General features: G+C 42.7%; 1 protein-coding gene across 6 annotated transcripts in view; it reads left to right on the forward strand.

The window, feature by feature from the left end:
* brca2 (BRCA2 DNA repair associated) overlaps positions 1-16,166 on the forward strand; it is a 33,494-nt gene extending 17,328 nt beyond the window's left edge. For 4 of the 6 annotated variants that reach the window (XM_023982705.2, XM_023982708.2, XM_023982707.2 and 1 more), the window contains 17 exons: positions 930-1,028; positions 1,141-1,210; positions 1,400-1,920; positions 2,199-2,377; positions 4,280-4,464; positions 4,826-4,996; positions 5,454-5,582; positions 5,815-6,073; positions 7,596-7,751; positions 8,071-8,215; positions 8,671-8,783; positions 9,301-9,505; positions 9,731-9,900; positions 12,158-12,296; positions 13,344-13,618; positions 13,816-13,947; positions 15,394-16,166. In XM_023982705.2, coding sequence (XP_023838473.1) covers positions 930-1,028; positions 1,141-1,210; positions 1,400-1,920; positions 2,199-2,377; positions 4,280-4,464; positions 4,826-4,996; positions 5,454-5,582; positions 5,815-6,073; positions 7,596-7,751; positions 8,071-8,215; positions 8,671-8,783; positions 9,301-9,505; positions 9,731-9,900; positions 12,158-12,296; positions 13,344-13,618; positions 13,816-13,947; positions 15,394-15,774 — 3,329 coding nt within the window. In that variant the 3' untranslated portion in view covers positions 15,775-16,166. The remainder of the gene's footprint in view (positions 1-929; positions 1,029-1,140; positions 1,211-1,399; positions 1,921-2,198; positions 2,378-4,279; positions 4,465-4,825; positions 4,997-5,453; positions 5,583-5,814; positions 6,074-7,595; positions 7,752-8,070; positions 8,216-8,670; positions 8,784-9,300; positions 9,506-9,730; positions 9,901-12,157; positions 12,297-13,343; positions 13,619-13,815; positions 13,948-15,393) is intronic. The other 2 variants (XM_023982709.2, XM_023982710.2) reach the window with 2 other exon arrangements.
* The last annotated feature ends 3,720 nt before the right edge of the window (positions 16,167-19,886 follow it).

The raw sequence follows: 19,886 nt of genomic DNA on the forward strand, positions 1-19,886 counted from the left end.
AGATAGCATTAGCTATAAATTATCGTTCAGTTTCTTTAGACGAGATTCTAATCTCGTTCTTGGTACCACTTAGGACCAAAACATTACCTCATCCAAAGGCATATATCAATTGTCAATTCTAGATACCCCCATCTCAAATACACCCCCTCTTCTCCCCACCCTAGAGAAGCTCACTAAGGGGAGTGAATCTCTAGGTCATATACTATCTCAAGATTTATCAACACATCAGAGGGGTAATACAATGATTCCAGACACTGCCATACTCCACCTAATGGGAAAAGGGAGTGACTAGCGTACAGACATAGTGGAGCCCTTCTCCCTTTCTGATATTCTGCATATTATGAAAGCAAATAAAACATCTTATTTATCTATGTTACCTAACTAATTCTGATTCGTCTACGACACAACTGATTGGCTCAAACGCATTCAGAAAAAAATTCCACAAATGTACTTTTATCAAGGCACACCTGTTAATTGAAATGCATTCCATGTGACTACCTCGTGAAGCTGTTTGAGAGAATGCTAAGAGTGCAAAGCTATCAAGGCAAAGGGTGGTTACTTTGAAGAATCCAAAATATATTTGGATTTGTTTAACACTTTTTTTACTACATGATTCCATATTTGTTATTTCATAGTTTTGATGTCATCTATTATTCTACAATGTAGAAAATAGTAAAAATAAACAAAAACCCTTGCATGTGTAGGTGTGTCCAAACTTTTAACTGGGACTGTGTGTGTGTGTACACTGTGTATTTATCAGATCTAAAATAACAAAAATGTGATCAGATATTGTGATTGGGAGGAGTAATGTTAGACACAACTTTTTACTTGCATATGAATGTTACAGGGTTGTGTGTTTACCAATCTAATATCGTTATGAAGAAAATGATTTACAACATTGTCCTTTTATGTGATATTATATTCAATAGACCAGCCTCCTCTGAAAAGAAGACTCTTGACCAAATTCGACAGAACTGTGGATTGTAGTAGACGGTCAGAACTCACTCCAGCTAAAAGCAGTTCAGATGGTAAGACAGTTGACCTTTTCTAAGTAACGAATTATCTAGTCCCAACATTTTCAGTACAATGAAATCGAACATTGACATGATGGTTCATCAATGCATAATTTGATTGTTTCAGGTATATTTAAAGACAGGAGAGTCTTCAAATATAATGTGGCTCTTCAACCTAATGTCACCAGGCCATATCGGTAGGTAATCAATTTAAAACAAAGGTATTTCTGAACTAGAGTACAGTACCTGTGTGTGTTTGTTGTTTTCACATAGTTCAAACAACATATCTATTTTGAAATTATTTATCAAATAAAATGCATTCATTCATTCACCTAGCATGAAATCTGTGTGTCATAGATTCTCATCACCTATGTTTGTCTTTCCAGCGCTAACCAGAGATGTGTAGACACAAGGCTGAATAAGACCGAGCCACAGAAGACAACGTCAGATCCAACCGCCGAAGACCGTAAACCAGTTAGCTCCAAGACAGCTGTATTTGTCCCCCCATTCCGGAAGAATGTCAAGCTTGAGCCACAGAGGAGCAGTGGTCTTAAGGACAAGACTAGAGCACCTGGTGTGTTTGTTTCCCCGTTTCGAAAAGACAACCGCGTAACCAGGGAGGGTTCCTTTAAGCCTTCAGAAGATAATCATTCTCCCTTCATCTCTGAAATGCCTTCCAAGACCACATCTGTTCCACTTCCTGAGTACAACCCCATCACTGACACTGGTAGTGATAACGCAAAGGAGTCCATTAAGGAACAGGACCCACAAAATATTGACAAAACGGACCTAGGCGATGATGGTGGCCATTGCCTTCCTGTCACCCTAGGAGGAGAGGATGCCACTGCAGAGGAGTCTATTGCAGGTCAGCTAGCCCCTGACGGTACCCTTCTAGACGTTGTTTATGGTACAAATATAATAATTTGTTTGACCTTTTTAACCAATGTCATCTTTGGGATATTGTAGACAATATTATTTGTTTCAACATGGTGTGACAACACGTGAAAGAGATTATGCTGATCAATTCACTGGCTTGGGACTAAATGCGTGTACTGAATCAGAACATGCATTTTATCCGAAAGTAATTAACAAGAAGGCATTTGAATCGGGACTGATACATTTTAACCAATGTGCCCTTATCAGGAGTCGACTTAATGTGAAAAAGTATTGTGTGTGTGTGTACAGATGCAGAGTGCTTGCAGCTGGCCCGAGACATGCAGGACATGAGAATCAAGAAGAAGAAGCGGCAGACCATTAGACCTCTCCCTGGCAGCCTGTACCTGGCCAAGACATCTGGGGTGGCCAGGCTGACCCTCAGGGAGGCTGTTGGAGGTCGGCACCCGGTACAACACACACACAAACAGGTACTGTAACTAACACAAACATACTTTTTCTTGACACTGTGTGTGAACCCTTTGGAATGATCTGGATTTCTGCGTAAATTGGTCATAACATTTTAATCTGATCTTCATCTAAGTCACAACAACAGACAAACAGTCTGCTTATAATAACACAAATTATTGTATTTGTTTCTTGTCTATATCGAATACATAATTTAAACATTCACAGTGTAGGTTGGGGAAAGTATGTGAACCCCCCTAGGCTAATGACTTCTCCAAAAGCTAATTGGAGTCAGGAGTCCGCTAACCTGGAGTCCAATCAATGAGATGAAATTGGAGATGTTGGTTAGAGCTGCCCTGCCCTATAAAAAAACACTCAAAACATTTTAGTTTGCTATTCACAGGAAGCATTACCTGATGTGAACCATGCCTCGACAAAAGAGATCTCAGAAGACCCAAGATTAAGAATTGTGGACTTGCATAAAGCTGGAAAGGGTTACAAAAGTATCTCTAAAAGCCTTGATGTTCATCAGTCCATGGTAAGACGAATTGTCTATACATGGAGAAAGTTCAGCACTGTTGCTACTCTCCCTAGGAGTGGCAGTCCTGCAAAGATGACTGCAAGAGCACAGCGCAGAATGCTCAATGAGGTTAAGAAGTGTCAGCTAAAGACTTACAGAAATCTCTGGAACATGCTAACATCTCTGTTGACGAGTTTACGATATGTAAAACACTAAACAAGAATGGTGTTCATGGGAGGACACCACGGAAGAAGCCACTGCTGTCCAAAAAAAAAACATTGCTATGTCGGAAGTTTGCAAAAGAGCATCTTTATGTTCCACAGCGCTACTGGCAAAATATTCTTTGGACAGATGAAACTACATTTGAGTTTGTTTGGAAGGAACACACAACACTATGTGGAGAAAAAAAGGTACCGCACACCAACATCAATCTCATCCCAACTGTAAAGTATGGTGGAGGGAGCATCATGGTTTGGAGCTGCTTTGCTGCCTCAGGGCCTGGACAGCTTGCTATCATAAACTTGGGAATTCATTTTCCCGTTGATCAAGACATTTTGCAGGAGAATGTTAGGCTATCTGTCCTCCAGTTGAAGCTCAACAGATGTTGGTTAACGCAACAGGACAACGACCCAAAACACAGCAGTAAATCAACAACAGAATGGCTTCAACAGAAGAAAATACACCTTCTGGAGTGGCCCAGTCAGTCCTGACCTCAACTCAATTTGAGATGCTGTGGCATGACCTCGAGCAGTTCACACCAGACATCCCAAGAATATTGCTGAACTGAAACAGTTTTGTAAAGAGGAATGGTCCAAAATTCCTCCTGACTGTTGTGCAGGTCTGATCCGCAACTACAGAAAACGTTTGTTAGGTTATTGCTGCCAAAGGAGGGTTAACCAGTTATTAAATCCAAGGGTTCACATACTTTTCCCACCCAGCACTGTGAATGTTTTACACATTGTGTTCAATAAAGACATAAACAGGTATAATTGTTTGTGTTATATGTTTAAGCAGACTGTGTTTGTCTATTGTTGTGACTTAGATGAAGATCAGATGAAATTTTATGACCAATTTATGCAGAAGTCCAGGTAATTCCAAAGGGTTTACATACTTTTTCTTGCCACTGTATACTGTAACACACACAAACAGATACTGTAACCTACACATACAAACATACTGAAACAGACTGACAAACAGGTGTTGGAAGACACACACACACACAGACTGATACTGTAAAAACAGACCGATAAACACACTGGATTGGTTGAGGTGGAACAGGGCTTTTGAAGTCTGATTTAGAATATGAACAATGGTGGGGAGCTGGGGGCTTGTCTGTTGAACTTGTTAAGTGTGTTTTTTGGAGGGTAATGACTGATGTCTAATCCTCATTGTGGATATTACTCAGCTGTATGGCTACGGAGTGCACCGGCATGTTTCGGATATCAGCAGTGAGAGTGCCGAGGCGTTCCGCTTTGTCTGCCGACACTTCTTCAGACGCGAGGCGTTTGTAGAGGGGTGCATTCAGCTGGCCGACGGGGGTTGGCTCATCCCTCGCAACGATGGAACCGCAGGGAAACATGAGTTCCACAGGTACTGTTTTATTGATTGTTTGGGACACATAGCATTCGTTCCAACTGATGAAGTTGTTAATTTTCAACTTTGCCATGTATTCCCTTGAACATATTTATTATTCATTTGGATGAATGTATGTATGTATAACAGGTATACTGATGCTCCATCTACCACTATATCGAAATACGTTTGAGAAACAAATGAAATAAATGTGTATTTAAATAACTAGTTAATCAACTTGAATAAATATTTGGTTTATAGGTCACATCACTGATGCTGCTTAACACTACATCGCAATACTTTGATGGGAAACTTGATGAAAATGTATACATTTTAAAATAATGAATTAAACTGAACATAAGCTCCCCCTCTACTTCAGAGCGTTGTGTGACAGCCCTGGCGTGGACCCCAAGCTGATCAGTGAGGCCTGGGTGTTCAACAACTACCGCTGGGTGGTGTGGAAACAGGCCTGCATGGAGAGGGCATTCCCAGCAGTGATGGGCAGCCTCTGTCTCACACCAGAACAGGTGCTCCTACAACTGAAATACAGGTACAGCAGCAACCAAAAAGGTAGCTCTGGTGCAGGTTGTTGGGTGCACTTTCCTTCACTAACGACCCGTATCAATGTGCGCACATCAATACAGGACGATAGTAGAGGAACGCGCACTCACGCCCTGGACCAGAGCTACCAGCAAGTAACCTCATACTGCGTAAGCACATTAAATGATTTTGGATAAAGGTTGTGTATGTGTTTTGTGTAATATCCATGCCTATTCAGCCTTTTATGTGACCAGGATGTTTCAATTTCTGTTTTTATATGGCGAACCCATAACAATGTGTACAGTGCAGTGAGGTTGAAGAGAGACTTGCATACATAAACTGCAGACAAAACAAATGTATTGTGCGAACTAAATGTAACACGTATTTGTGTGTGCCACATACAATGTGGAGCTGAACCACAGCAGCAAGTAGCAAGGCTATTGAATGTGTGTGTGTGTGTGTGTCAGGTACGACTTGGAGGTGGACAACAGCAAGAGGTCCGCTCTAAGGAAGATCATGGAGAGAGACGACACGGCAGTCAAGACCATGGTGCTTTGTGTATGTGGTGTTGTCACCAAAGGCCATAACTCAACAAGGTGAAACAGTAGAACAATAAATGACTTTGTTCAATGTGCAGTTTGCCAAAATAATTCTATTGACTTCATGTCATATATAGTTCTGTCGAAATTCTTATGTTATCATTGTTTATAACCTCGGTTCAATGGAGGTCGAGAAGGAAATGCAACAAACCGGTATGGAGCTTGCTTCCCCATGAGTGTGTTGCATTTAGTAAGCCGACTGAAAGAGAACCCTATGTGTATCACACAGGCAGAGCTGGAGTGAGACCAAGACCAAAACACCACCCGGGAGCGCCGCAGGGTCTAAAGCGACGTCGTCCCCAGTAGGCTTGATCTGGCTGACGGATGGCTGGTACGCCATCAAGGCCCAGCTGGACGTCCCACTGACCGCCATGCTCCGCCGGGGCCGCCTGGCGATTGGGGGGAAGGTGCTGGTCCACGGGGCCGAGCTGGTGGGATCTCAGGATGCCTGCTCCCCACTAGAGGCTCCCGACTCCCTCATGCTGAAGGTAAGAACTGGGTTGTGTTCATTAGGCACCAACCAGAAGAAAAGAGACTAACTGGGAGGAACTACTTGTACTTGTCAAATTAGAAACGCTGTTTTCCATTGCGCCCCCCAATGAACTCAAATGTAAGAAGACAATATAGCCGATATGGGCTTAGAAGACACTCAGTATTCAGAATGATATATTTCAACTACATATTACTGCATGTAAATAGACTGAATTCTAAAGGAATTTACAGTACGACTCTGCTACCAGTAGGGCTGGCATGGTAATTGTCTAATCGTGTAACTGACGATTATGGAACGTGATAAATCTTTGTTGCGCCTTGTTTTAGCAAGGTGTTGTAGCGAGCGAGTCTTCGGTTGCCTAGGCAACGCACCTCGCCCTGCAGCAGCACATGCAGCCAGGAGAAAATGTGTGTAAACCAGGCTTTGTTGATTTAAAAATATATATATATATATAAAATTGTTCAAAGAGCAATTATTAACTGTGACCGACAAATAATTCATCCAAAATTCCAGAACTGTCACATCCCTAACTACCAATAACAGCTAGTGCCACTACTACTACGGATCTTCCTGGGTCATTTTCAGTAGGGCACACGAGTCCTGCACAGGCATGATTTTTAAGCCCTACCCATGCCCGATTGCTTCTGCCAAATTTAAGGCCCGGCCTTGCCCAAAATCAAAAATAAATTCCTCCGTTAGTAAATCCATTAGCTGTTCCTCTCTGTCACTCGCTCTCTGCACACAGCTCGCTCTGCTCATGGATGCTCTGAGTATCCATAGCAACGGCTCCACTGGGGCTGCTCTGCTCAATGACGAGACATGAGAGAGCAGTTAGCTGTTAGCTACTTTTCGTCACTCTAAAATCTGACAACTCAAGGACCGTTATTCTTTTCTGTGAAATAATCTGTCCTGTTTTATACTGTATTTGACGAGGTTAAAGCACTTCTGACACCATGTCATGATCTTAGTCAGATAAGACTGTACTGCGCAGCAGAGCACGAGCAAATGTGTCCTCTTCAAAATGTTAGGGATCAATTTAGTGATATCCGAGCCCTACGTGGCCATAAACCGACGTATAATGTCGGGCTCGGTTCGAGTAGCAGAGCTCTAGGGCATACTGTAACAAAACATTTTGCCACTGCTGTCGGCGTATGCACTCTAGGGACCCCAATGGTATAGCAACAAGTTGGGTTGTACCCACCCTCAGCCTGTATTTCCATTAACAGTATTGTCCCTTACACACTCCTTTTGGATTCATTTGGGATTGGGCATAACCTAAAGCGAAACATTTTTTGTTTTGTTTCAGCAGTGATTTTGAATGCAATTGCTTTTACCTAGCTCCGGGGACGAAAGCAGTTGATAGGCTACAGGGGGAAGCTGTAAGAGAATGAATTTAACTGATTGGAAGTGTTTCTTATTGGTTAAGTTCCGGTGGTACCTCCGCATTACACTCCATTTTGGACTTATTTCTTCTGTTTTGTGCCTAATGAACACGACCCTGATGTATGTGGTTTCAGATTAGGGCCAACGGCACCAGAGTGGCGCGTTGGTACACCAGGCTAGGGTTCTACAGCAACCCTAGTCCGTTCCTCCTCCCCCTCTCCTCCCTCTACAGCAACGGAGGCCCCGTGGGCTGTGTGGACATTGTGGTGCTGAGGAGCTACCCTACCCAGGTGTGTTTCACTGTACACGTTAGCTCTGGTCCATTGTGTTAGTTTGCGTTTACCATTTAGTGGAGGAACATGCACTAACGACATGAACCAGAGCTAGGCACACATCATCCACTTAATGAATCCACTAAGAAGGCATTGGTAGGGCCAGGAATTTTTCCCAGATCACGTAACCTGAACAAAGAGAAACTCTGGACCCCTAGCTGTGAGTGATGTACTCGGAGAGGGCGTGTTACATATGTGTAACTTAGGCCCATGTAACACTCCTGGCCCTTGGTGAGAGGTTTATTCAGAGAGGTTGTGTGTGTGTGTGTCCCTCCAGTGGATGGAGAAGAAGTCGGACGGAGGGTTTGCGTTCCGCGCAGGCCGTGCAGAGGAGAGGGAGGCGCGGCGTCACGGGGACGCCAAACACAAAGCCATGGAGATCCTGTTCGCCAAGATCCAGGCCCAGTTTGAGAAGGAGGACGGTAGGAAATCCTGGTTCCATCTCAAATGGCAACCTATTCCCTATACAGTGCACTACTTTTGATCAGGGTCCATAAGGAATAGGGTGCCCCTATTACTGTCTATTATTACTGACAGGAATGGTGAGGTTAGATAAGATCTGTCAATCATATTACCAGTTCAATTTTCTAGTTTGATTTAGTCCATAGACTTGTTCAGGTTCCTATATCTCAAATACAAATTATTTTCATGTTCCTGCATGTATTATGTATTGCAAATTCTTATAGAATTTAGTCTGACTGCTACCAATAACATCAACTACTACTACTTCCTACTAATACTAATCTTTCAGAGTCATTTTCAGCAGAGCACACTGTAGCAAAACATTTTGCGATGTACATCTGTGTAAGTTCAGGTCCCGCCTCCCCATTTCACTCAGTTACAAAACCTTTTCCGCCTACTGAACATGACCCAACAGTTTGCGGTAAACCCAGAGGCCGGAGACGGACCCTGCGTGGTCGAGACATTGAGACACTGCTGGACGGGGAGGAGCTGTACGACGCGGTGGAGAATGACCCAGTTTATCTGGAGGTGACCATAATCACACTGTCCAAATCCATTTGATCAACATTGGTGGGTTTAAATAAAGCATAAGCCTAATGGGACCTGATCAAAAGTGGTGCACTAAATATACAAAAGGGTGCCATTTGGGGCATAGCCCTTGCTAGGAAGGAGTCTTAGTTATGGTTAAGGATACATGACTGACCAAATCAGTTATGTATAGTCACTTATATGATGCTTTATTTCAATCCCACCAATGTTGATCAAACTGATTTGATTAGATGGATGTCCAAAACAAGGGTAAAAAAAACAAACTAATGATGACAGACAACCATCCATGATTCTGGTGTTTGATTTTGACAAAACATGATTCTTTTTGGTCTCTTTGTGTCAATATATCGTCATAACAGTTGAGCAAAACATAATAATTTCATACATTAATTTATACAGGGGAAAATGCCAATTGTACAGTTAAAAATATAAATTGGGAATTAAAAGAACTTGAGCCCTAAGTAGACCTACTGACTTTCATATTGTTTTGTGCTAGGGCCGTCTGAGTGAGCAGCAACGGGAGGCGTTGAACAGCTATAGGCGTTGTGTTGGTGAGAGGAGGCAAGCGGCACTGCAGGAGCGGTTCCGCCAGGCTCTGGAAAGCACCCAGGAGGGCGAGGGCGGGAGCTGTCACAACCGAGACGTGACCCCCATCTGGAAGCTCAGCGTCGCTGACTCCAGGGCCAAGCCGGGCAGCAATGGTGTGAATGGATCTTTGTATATAGCACAATCAGGGATGTAGTGGAGCCTTTTTTTCTCCCAACTTTATTCAGACCAAGGAGAAAGTAAAAGGGATACAGATATGGGAAAAGAGAAAGTTAGAAGGTCAACACAGGGATTTAACCCCGGACTCCGAAGGGGTAGTAGACCAGCGTTCGTCTTTGTTTAATTATTGGTTCCTCACCCAACCAACACCCTCCTTCCAGCAGTGTACCTGTTGAATATCTGGCGCCCCTCCATGGATCTGCAGTCCTTGCTGAAGGAGGGCTGTCGATACAAGGCCTACAAACTATCCACGTCGGAGGGCAAGAAACGGGCCGGTAACACCTCCATTCAGCTCACCGCCACCAAGAAAACCCAGTTCCAGAATTTACAGGTAACACTGAACTTAAACGACATAGTGTGTGAATACGAATGTAAATTCTAAAATTCTTTCCCAATCTCAAATCAACCCTAAACTATACCCTAGGCACTTGTGTATACACTCACCGGCCATTTTATAAGGTACACCCATCTAGTATTGGGTCGGGCCTCCAGAACAGCCTGAATTCTTTGTGGCATGGAATCCTGCCAGGAAAATATTCCCCACACCAGTAAACCACCAGCCTGTACCAGGCAGGATGGGTCCATGGACTCGTGCTGCTTACGCCAAATCCTGACTCTGCTGTTATTATGATGCAACAGGAACTGGGATTCGTCAGACCAGGCAACGTTTTTCCACACCTCAATTGTCCAGTGTTGGTGATCGTGTGCCCACTGGAGCCGCTTCGTGTTTTTAGCTGATAGGAGTGGAACCCAGTGTGTTAATCTTCTGCAATAGCCCATCCGTGACAAGGATCGACGAGTTGTGTGTTCCGAGATGCCGTTCTGCGCACCGTGGTTGTATTACACTGTTGTCTGTCTGTTTGGGGCCCGCCTGTTAACTTGCACGATTCTTGCCATTCTCCTTCGACCTCTCATCGAGCTGTTTTTGCCCACAGGACTGCCACTGACTTTTTTTCTTTTCTTTTCGTTGCACCATTATCGGTAAACCCGAGACAGTCGTGCGTGAAAAGCCTAGGAGGGCGCCCTTTTCTTACGATCAATCGAACAGTAACTGAATGCCTTGATGCCTGTCCGCCTGCTTTATATAGGAAGCCACGGCCACGTGACTCACTGCCGTGAACGGGGGGGTGTATGTAGTAAACTGGCCGGTAAGTGTAATAAACTGTTCGTTAAGTATAAACAACCCTTTACTTTTTCCACATTTTGTTGTTCCTAGGTGGAATTAAGTCTCTAAGAGTGTTCCACACATGGATTGTGCACAATTTGTCCATTGTTGACCAGTAGCTAGGTTTAAATCCAATTGACTACAGATTTTCATGCGTAAATACAATATGGTTATATCATTATTTGCGCATAAAAGCAGTTCCACTGCCATAGATTTAAGTCAAAACACATTGTAGAAGTCTAGCAAATTTTACTCGGCCACTCACAAACATTCACGGTCTTCTTGGTAAGCAACTCCTGTGTAGATATTGCCTAGAGTTTTAGGTTATTGTTCTGCTGAAAGGTGAATTCCTCTCCCAGTGTCTTGTGGAAAGCAGACTGAACCAGGTTTTTCTCTAGGATTCCTTTTATTTTTTTTATCCTGGAAAAACTACCCAGTCCTTAACAATTACTAGCATACCCATAACATGATGCAGCAACCACTATGCTTGAAAATATGGAGAGTGGTACTTACTAATGTGTTGTATTGTATTTGCCCCAAACATAACACTTTTGTATTCAGGACAAAAAGTGAATTGCAACAAGGCATTAAAGTAATTACAGCAAAAAATGTGGCAAAGCAAACAGGATGCATATTTTTGAATATTTTTATTCTATACAGGCTTCCTTTTCACTCTGTCAATTAGGTTAGTATTGTGTAGAAACTATTGTTGATCCATCCTAATTTTATTTTCATTAAACTCTAACTGTTTTGAAGTCACAGTTGGTCTCATGGTGAAATCCCTGAGCGGCTTCTTCCGACAACGGAGTTAGGTGACTGGGTAGTGACTGGGTGTATTGATGCACCATCCAAAGTGTAATTAATAACTTCACCATGCTCAAAGGGATATTCAATGTCTTTTTTTGTTTTACCCATCTACCAATAGGTGCCCTTTGAGGTATTGGAAAACCTCCCTGGTCTTTGTGGTTGAATGTGTTTTGAAATTCACTGTATGTGTGGGGGGTACTAACAGAGATAAGGTAGTCATAAAAAAATCATGTTGAACACCATTATTGCACACAGTGAGTACATGCAACTTATGTAACTTGATAAGCAAATGTTTACTCCTGAACTCATTTAGGCTTGCCATAACAAAGGGGTTGAATACTGACTCAAGGCATTTCAGCTTTTCATTTGTAAACATAAAAAAAAAAACATCATTCCACTTTGACATTGTGTGTGTAGGCCAGGCACAATTATTAATTTTTTTAATCAATTTTGAATTCTGTCTGTGACACAACAAAATGTGGAATAAGTCAAGGGGTGTGAATACTTTCTGAAGACACTGTATTACACTGATTTAATCCTCACAAGTGCCTAGTGGCAAGTGTTTTAGGGATTGATTTGGAATTGGTTGTCTCGTGTCATTTTCTCCATCACCCAGGCTTCTGCAGGGTGGTTGTCTGAGCGTTTCCAAGCCCGAGAGGCGGTTGGCTTTCGCGTTCTCCTGAACCGGGACTTAAAGCCGCTCTGTGGAGAGGTGGATCTGGTAGGCTACGTCATCTCCATCACAGACAGACAAGGTGGGTTGTTCATCAGGGCACACAACTGAAATGTTTTGTGACAAATTAGCTTCTCTAAATGTCCCCCCCTATTTAAGTGCGTTTTCTTATTTTTGGTGCCTGATGGCCAGGACCCTGTTTGGTCTGTAAAGAGTTCAGTTCTCAACTGATTTTATTCATCCCCCAAAGGGCTTATAAAGTGACAGGCAGACAAAATATAACAATATGCAAATCAGACCTGGATTTAAATACATGCATATTTAAAGATCCAAATGCAGCTTATATATATATATATATATATATATATATATATATATATATATATATATATATATATATATATGTGTGTGTGCGTGTGTATAAATGTGCGTGTGTATATATATATTTGTGTATGTGTATATATGTATTCATATGTGTGTAACAATTAAGTACCTTGTAATGTGATTGCTTTTCAGCAAAAAGCAATTTCTCAAGCAAGAATTTTGCCAGCACTGTCTGGGAGTGGTCTGAGTGGGGAGGGGAAAACTGAAAACTAGCTGTTATTGGCAGAGATGTTTGGAACTCTTTCTTATTGGTCTATTAACTAATTTAATGCCTGGTGATGTCAGCAGTCCGGCCAAAACTCCGTCCCACCAAGACAGGCTAAAATTTCAGGCAGTCTTTCTAAACCGCTCTTATTCTAAAAAGGCATAGTCATTTATTATTATTATTCCAACCTCGTAGTATGGAAATATATGTAAAACACAGGAAAATCACATTTTTGACTGCACTGGGCATTTATGTACTTTTGTGTGAGCATTTTTTTAATGTTCAACTATAATTAGTTGTAAATACATGCCAATACTTTCCACATGTGTTTTTCCAAATACATTCCAATGTTCACCTACTTGTATTTTCAAAGATACTTTGTCTAAATACTTACTTCAAAATGTATTTTAAGGTAATTTAAAAAAATAGTATTTGAACACAGGTCTGGAACAAATACATAACCAACAACCTATATGGTATATCAAGAACAAGCGTGAACAGATGGATTTGACCAACTCTGTTGACATGCTGTGCCTGCAGGTCACTCTCCAGTGGTGTATCTAGTGGATGGCTGGCTGGACTTTGTCAAGGTGCGCTGCTGCAGCAGTCTGGTCCAGCAGGGCTTGGAGGAGGTGGTCAAGCCTCTGGCTCTGGTGGCTCTCAGTAACCTTCAGCTCCGAGCCCATCCCTCCTCCCCCACCCCTATCCGCAGCGCCATCCCTGGCCTATACGCTGGAGAACTGGTCTCGTTTTCCACCAACCCCAAGGAGCCACATCTACAGGAGGCTGCCACTCAACTCAGAACCCTTGTCCAGGTAGCTAGGGATTGAGGGCATTTGAAGGTTTCGAAACGTCACAATCAAAACTGGAGTGTGATAGACAGAAAAGCTGTTATACAGGGAAATTGGACACGTTATTCCTGTGAGGTCAAGATTTGTCTTCCTCACTGCCACTGATTTGAGGATATTTGCAACAAACTGATGTTTGAATTTATTGTGTGTGGTTTGAACAGGGCCAGGAACACTTCTTCAGGACTGCAGAGGAGAGGTTATCTAACTTAGTCCAGGGGTCTGCCCAGTGTCTTCCTCCGCCGCCATGGACTCCAGGCTGGAAAGCAGATGCCAAACCAGATGCCAGGACTACTGTGAGTTTTTGTTGGTTTCCCAATCAGACAACTATTCTGGTCAAGCTGGAATGACAGTTGATTTATTTAAAAAAACAAAAAACATGTACATTCCTATGTACACAACACAAGTCTGTATCAATGTTATTCACCACTACACATCAAGTCACATCTACACATTGTACATTAAATTAACAAAGAATGTGTGTCAGGGTTCGCGGAAGGTGCTTGAGGTGCTTAAAGTACTGGAATTTGGCACTCTGAAATGGAATACTTTGAAAATTAGACATTTTCACAAGTTGGTAATTGAAAAGTGCTTGAATTAAAATGAGAGAACAGACCAAAATGTTTTTTTATTAAAAATGTATTGGTCTTGCGAATTAATTTCCGGGCAGACTACCTAGTATTGTTTCGTGCTGTGGTTGCCAGGCGAGCTCGCTCATTCTACCCACACTGTCACTCAGCCAGGAAGGTACAGAACTGACTGATTAGGTGCCGCCAAATGTCACATCGATAGCTAAAATGCTGGGTAGATTTAATCCTGCCTTTTTATGGGTATGGAAAATGTCTGGGATCTTTCATTTTAGCTCATGAAACATGGGACCAACACTTTACATGTTGCGTCTTATATTTTTGTTTTGCGAGCATGGGTGAATCGGCCCTGAAGAGTCACATGAAGGGGGGAAAAAGACAAACTGTGACTTTCTCTAAAACAACCTCCTGAGATTTTTTGCCAATCGCCTCATTCATATATCAAGCGGGTTCTGGTGGCTGTTCACATGCCGTTTTCCTCACACATCCCACCCGCCCGGCGACACTAAAGCTGCCACTCGGAAGCTAGATGCTTTTTCATAGCTATTAAGCAGGAGATTCCCAAATGCCCAATAAAAAGTAATTAAGCTGTAATTGTGTAGTCATTTTTATTTTATTTAACCTTTTTATTTAACTAGGCAAGTCAGTTAATAACCAATTCTATTTTACAATGACTGCCTAGCCCGGCCAAACCCGGACGACACTGGGCCAATTGTGTGCCGCCCTATGGGACTCCCAATCACGGCCGGTTGTGATACAGCCTGGAATTGAACCATGGTCTGTAGTGACGTCTCTAGCACCGAGATGCAGTGTCTAAGACCGCTGCGCCTCTCGGAAGTAATGCAAATAGGAAATGTGTGTTCATCAGTAGGCATCTCCCATAATCATCAGTACCGACTTAACACTCATGTATATGTATTGAAGCAACGTATTATTGAGTAGAACTTGTAAGGTAGTGAGGAATCGTTAGAATATTTTCCCATGAGGTTGTGGCGATCTACTGCCATCTGGCGGCAACTAGAAACAATTGCATAGTACTAACTATTACAAATTGATGGTCCTTGAAAATAAATATTAGTGCTTGAAAAAGTACTTAAGTCCTTGAATTTGACTTGCCACTCTCTGTACGAACTTTTAGTGTGTGTTGTCTTCCAGATGACACCCCAGCAGTCAGTTCGAAGCGTTGGCCCCTTCACCCCCCTGAACAGGGTCGTCCCCCCTCCACCCGCCTGCTCCTCCGGGGGGGACAACAAAGACCCCAAGAGCCTGAAAAGAAAGAGGTGCCTGGAGTACCTGTGTCGTGTCCCCTCTCCCCCTCCACTCTGCCCCTTGGGCACCATGACCTTACCCTCGCCGTCCGTCAACAAGACCTTCAACACACCTCGCAGGACCGAGACCCACCGGATCCTAAAGACACCTTTGGCCCCCGCTCCACAGCATGTCCACCTGCCCCTAGAGGATGAGTGGGTGGAGGATGAAGAGCTGGTCATGATTGACACTCAGGCCCTACACGATGGCATAGGGATAGACACGTGACAGAGAATGTATTGGATTGTTATTGGGAATCCACCTGGAAAGATGTAGGTTCTTTTTTAAGCTGGGGGGGGGAGGATTTTAGAGAGGCTAACCATGACATGATTGGTGCCAGGTGAATGTTAACACTAGCAAAATGTTGGGAAATTATCATATGGAGTTGTTTGTAACATCAGGCTGAATCAAGTTAGGATTTGGTCCATCTTGCCTTTTTGGGCAAAAGTATTGACGCCAACAAGGAGCCCAACAAAATGCATCGGACAGAAAAGGGGGTTGTCTTGGAGGACTCCTGAAATAGTATTAGAAGTGTATAATATAAATTAAAAAATACTGTAACATTTTTGTCCTTGTGTTTATGACCTTGTTGCTCAAATCTGCATGTTCACAATAAATGTTCTGATGTATTGGTAATATGAGTATTTTGTGTAATTTATTAACAGGATTTTACTGGTGTGGTCAAACACTTAAAGCAACAGCAGGTGGCGATATCGCTGTGAAACTGCCTCCATTTTTTTCACAAACAGTCAGTCTTCATGTTAATTTCCTTAAACAAAATGTTACCAAACTAATTTAAAATCATGAAAATGTATCATAACATCACTTTATGGTAAGTAGCTAATTCATTAGCACAATTCTGGCGGCTGCCTATGGCTATTTTATCAGTTACCAAATCTTGCCAAGCAGTAACTTTGCAAGACTTGCTTTAACATTGGCTAGCTTGCTAATGTTTGTAGCTATACTCCGTTGTAGCGGTATACTCTTAGTTTCATCTAGATTGTATATTTTGAATTGCTTAAAATAATATAAAATACATTCTCATGTTGGCTTGCTAGCCATCTATTTAGCATTGTTTTGTCTAGTTAACTTACCTCAGCCATTCTTTGAAACTAGCTATAGTTAAAGCTTGATGCTTGTCAATGAAGTGCAGAAATAATATTTCTTAAAAAAGTATCTTAACTTTCTGGCACTGATTTCAGCTTTGCTTGGCAAGTATTTGCTAAGTATTGCTAATCAAACCCATGAACTACGATGTGCGGTAGAGGGATTTTGGATTTGTCATTGAGGTCTTGTTTCCTTCGTTGCATGTTGATTCAAAGGATTTACCCCAACTTCTCGATGGCATTTCCGTGAGACAAGTCTGGAACTTCTCTCACTGGAAGAAATGGAGAACGGCTGGAGTGTTTAAAAGTGGAGACAAATGGAGCCTCTGCAACAGACAGAGTGCTGCCAGTGAGAATTGATGGAGGTCCCGGCATAAAGGGCAGAGCCAGTTATCAAAAAGCTGGGTACCAGCAGCGCTGCCTTCATTGGACCTGTACAGTTAAAGTCGGAAGTTTACATACACCTTAGCCAAATACATTTAAACTCAGTTTTTCACTATTCCTGACATTTAATCCTAGTAAAAAAATCCCTGTTTTAGGTCAGTTAGGATCACCACTTTAATTTTAAGAATGTGAAATGTCAGAATAATAGTAGAAAAAATGATTTCTTTCGTTTCTTTCACACATTCCCAGTGGGTCAGAAGTTTACATACACTCAATTAGTATTGCCTTTAAATTGTTTAACTTGGGTCAAATGTTTCGGGTAGCCTTCCACAAGCTTCCCACAATAAGTTGGGTGAATTTTGGCCCATTCCTCCTGACAGAGCTGGTGTAACTGAGTCAGGTTGTAGGCCTCCTTGTTCGCACACACTTTTTCAGTTCTGCCCACAAATTTTCTATGGGATTGAGGTCAGGGCTTTGTGATGGACCACTCCAATACCTTGACTTTGTTGTCCTTAAGCCATTTGCCACAACTTTGGAAGTATGCTTGGGGTCATTGTCCATTTGGAAGACCCATTTGCGACCAAGCTTTCATTTCCTGACTGACGTTGCTTCAATATATCCACATAATTTTCCTCCCTTATCTATTTTGTGAAGTGCATCAGTCCCTCATGCAGCAAAGCACCCCCACAACGTGATGCTGCCACCCCCGTGCTTCCCGGTTGGAATGGTGTTCTTCGACTTGCAAGCCTCCCCCTTTTTCCTCCAAACAAAACGATGGTCCTTATGACCTAACAGTTCTATTTTTGTTTCATCAGACCAGAGGACATTTCTCCAAAAAGTATGATCTTTGTCCCCATGCGCAGTTTCAAACCGTAGTCTGGCTTTTTTTATGGCGATTTTGAAGCAGTGGCTTCTTCCTTGCCGAGTGGCCTTTCAGGTTATGTCGATATAGGACTCGTTTTAATGTGGTTATAGATACTTGTGTACCTGTTTCCTCCAGCATCTTCACAAGGTCTTTTGCTGTTGTTCTGGGATTGATTTGCACTTTTCGCAAAAAAGTACATTCATCTCTAGGAAACAGAACGCGTCTCCTTCCTGAGCGGTATAATGGCTGCATGGTCCCATGGTGTTTAATAGCATACTATTGTTTGTACAGATGAACGTGGTACCTTCAGGCGTTTGGACATTTCTCCCAAGGATGAACCAGACTTGTGGAGGATTACATTTTTTTTTACCATAACCGACCTACTGTAATAACGCGCCTTGCCCACACTGTTATGACAATGAGCCATACCAGCCCAGGAGACCGATGCCTTGGGGGCCCAGCTATGGTCCCAACTCAGATTACAATCACTGGTAACCTCCCCCACCTTTCCACACTCAGCCATACCCCAGGTTCCACAGACCTCCACACCGCCTCCTGCTGACCACCAGTATCACCCCCAAAGAGAGGGCTTTCAGCAGGTCCTACGTTGCCACAAGTTCCCTGTCCCTGATGGGTACAGAAACTCTCCAGACTTGGATGACCATGGCTTTCCCCCACAGCACTCTAAAAGAGGCAGAGGGGGCTATGGTTGGAGTGATGATGAGTATGAACAGCAGGTTAATGACCAGCAAGGTTCTTCTGAATGGCAGCAGAGGTTTGACAGAGGATCCGCACCAACCACCAGAAGATACAACATATGACTATGATCCCGAATATAACCCCCACCGTGGCAATTTATCTTCAGACCATGCTTCTCTCAATTATGAGAGGGCTAAGGTTTGAGTAGAGACCATACTTCTCTCAATTACAAGAGGGCTAAGGTTTGAGTCATTGCTGAATTCTTAATCATACCACGTGGTTAAACTCTGAGACTATCGAACCGACAGAATAAGAACAAATATTTGATACTAATTACTAGTCTGCAGCTAGAAATTCGGTATCATTGAACGCGAAGACCGACAACCGCCGAAACATCTATCTATAACAACATTGCTGAATGTTACTCTGAACTATCCATTCTAACCACGACAGAGAGAGAGAGGGCGGACAAACTCTCCAACAGAAACGAACTTTCCAACAGAGATCCCGACGACACACTGTGCGTAAATATATATATTGATTGCAATTATTCCCGAATGAGTGAGCGTTCATGTGCAAAGGATTAGCATTTCAATTGTTATAATTATCAACTTTGTAGTGTCTTCTCAGTCGACCCCCACTTCCCTTTTGTCCACCAAGCCGCGATGCCGGTTTAGCCCACTAGGGCTCATTTCCTTGTAACCATATCTACTTGTTTGTTTGTGTGCATTTCTATGATTATTTAGTTAGTAAATAAATGATTTAAGACAATTGATGTATGGATGACTCATAGTGAAGACTGGGTTCGTGCAGATAACCAACAATTTACGACGTTTGGAATGAGACTAACGTGATCGTAAAGAATAACTCATTAATTAGAAGAAAGTTATATTAGGAAAATTATAACTTTGTAATCTGAATATTTTCCTTGGTGCCCCGACTTCCTAGTTAATTACGTAATAATAATTACAGAGAATTGATTCAATAAACTAAAAATAAGTCTTGAGTTTTATGATGACAATGTGTTCTAAGATTAGGGGCCTGTCTGCTCTTCACTGTTCTCATAGGGGAGTTTACAACTAGATTTGTTTTCTGCTCTTGCGGCCTCGTACGGTTTTGCAAGTGTTCTCGACCCCCCCACCGGCCTCGATGAGGCTTATCATGGGCTAGTATTCCCCTCTTTGTGTCTCGGGGACCCCCCCACCAGCGGGTGATGTTGGTATCCGAGGCACAAACAAAGGTCGGACCTTATGTACGAGTTGTCAGCGACCGCGTCATGAGAATGG

This window comes from Salvelinus sp. IW2-2015, linkage group LG4p, assembly GCF_002910315.2.
Source record: "Salvelinus sp. IW2-2015 linkage group LG4p, ASM291031v2, whole genome shotgun sequence".
In the NCBI taxonomy this organism is placed as follows: domain Eukaryota; kingdom Metazoa; phylum Chordata; class Actinopteri; order Salmoniformes; family Salmonidae; genus Salvelinus; species Salvelinus sp. IW2-2015.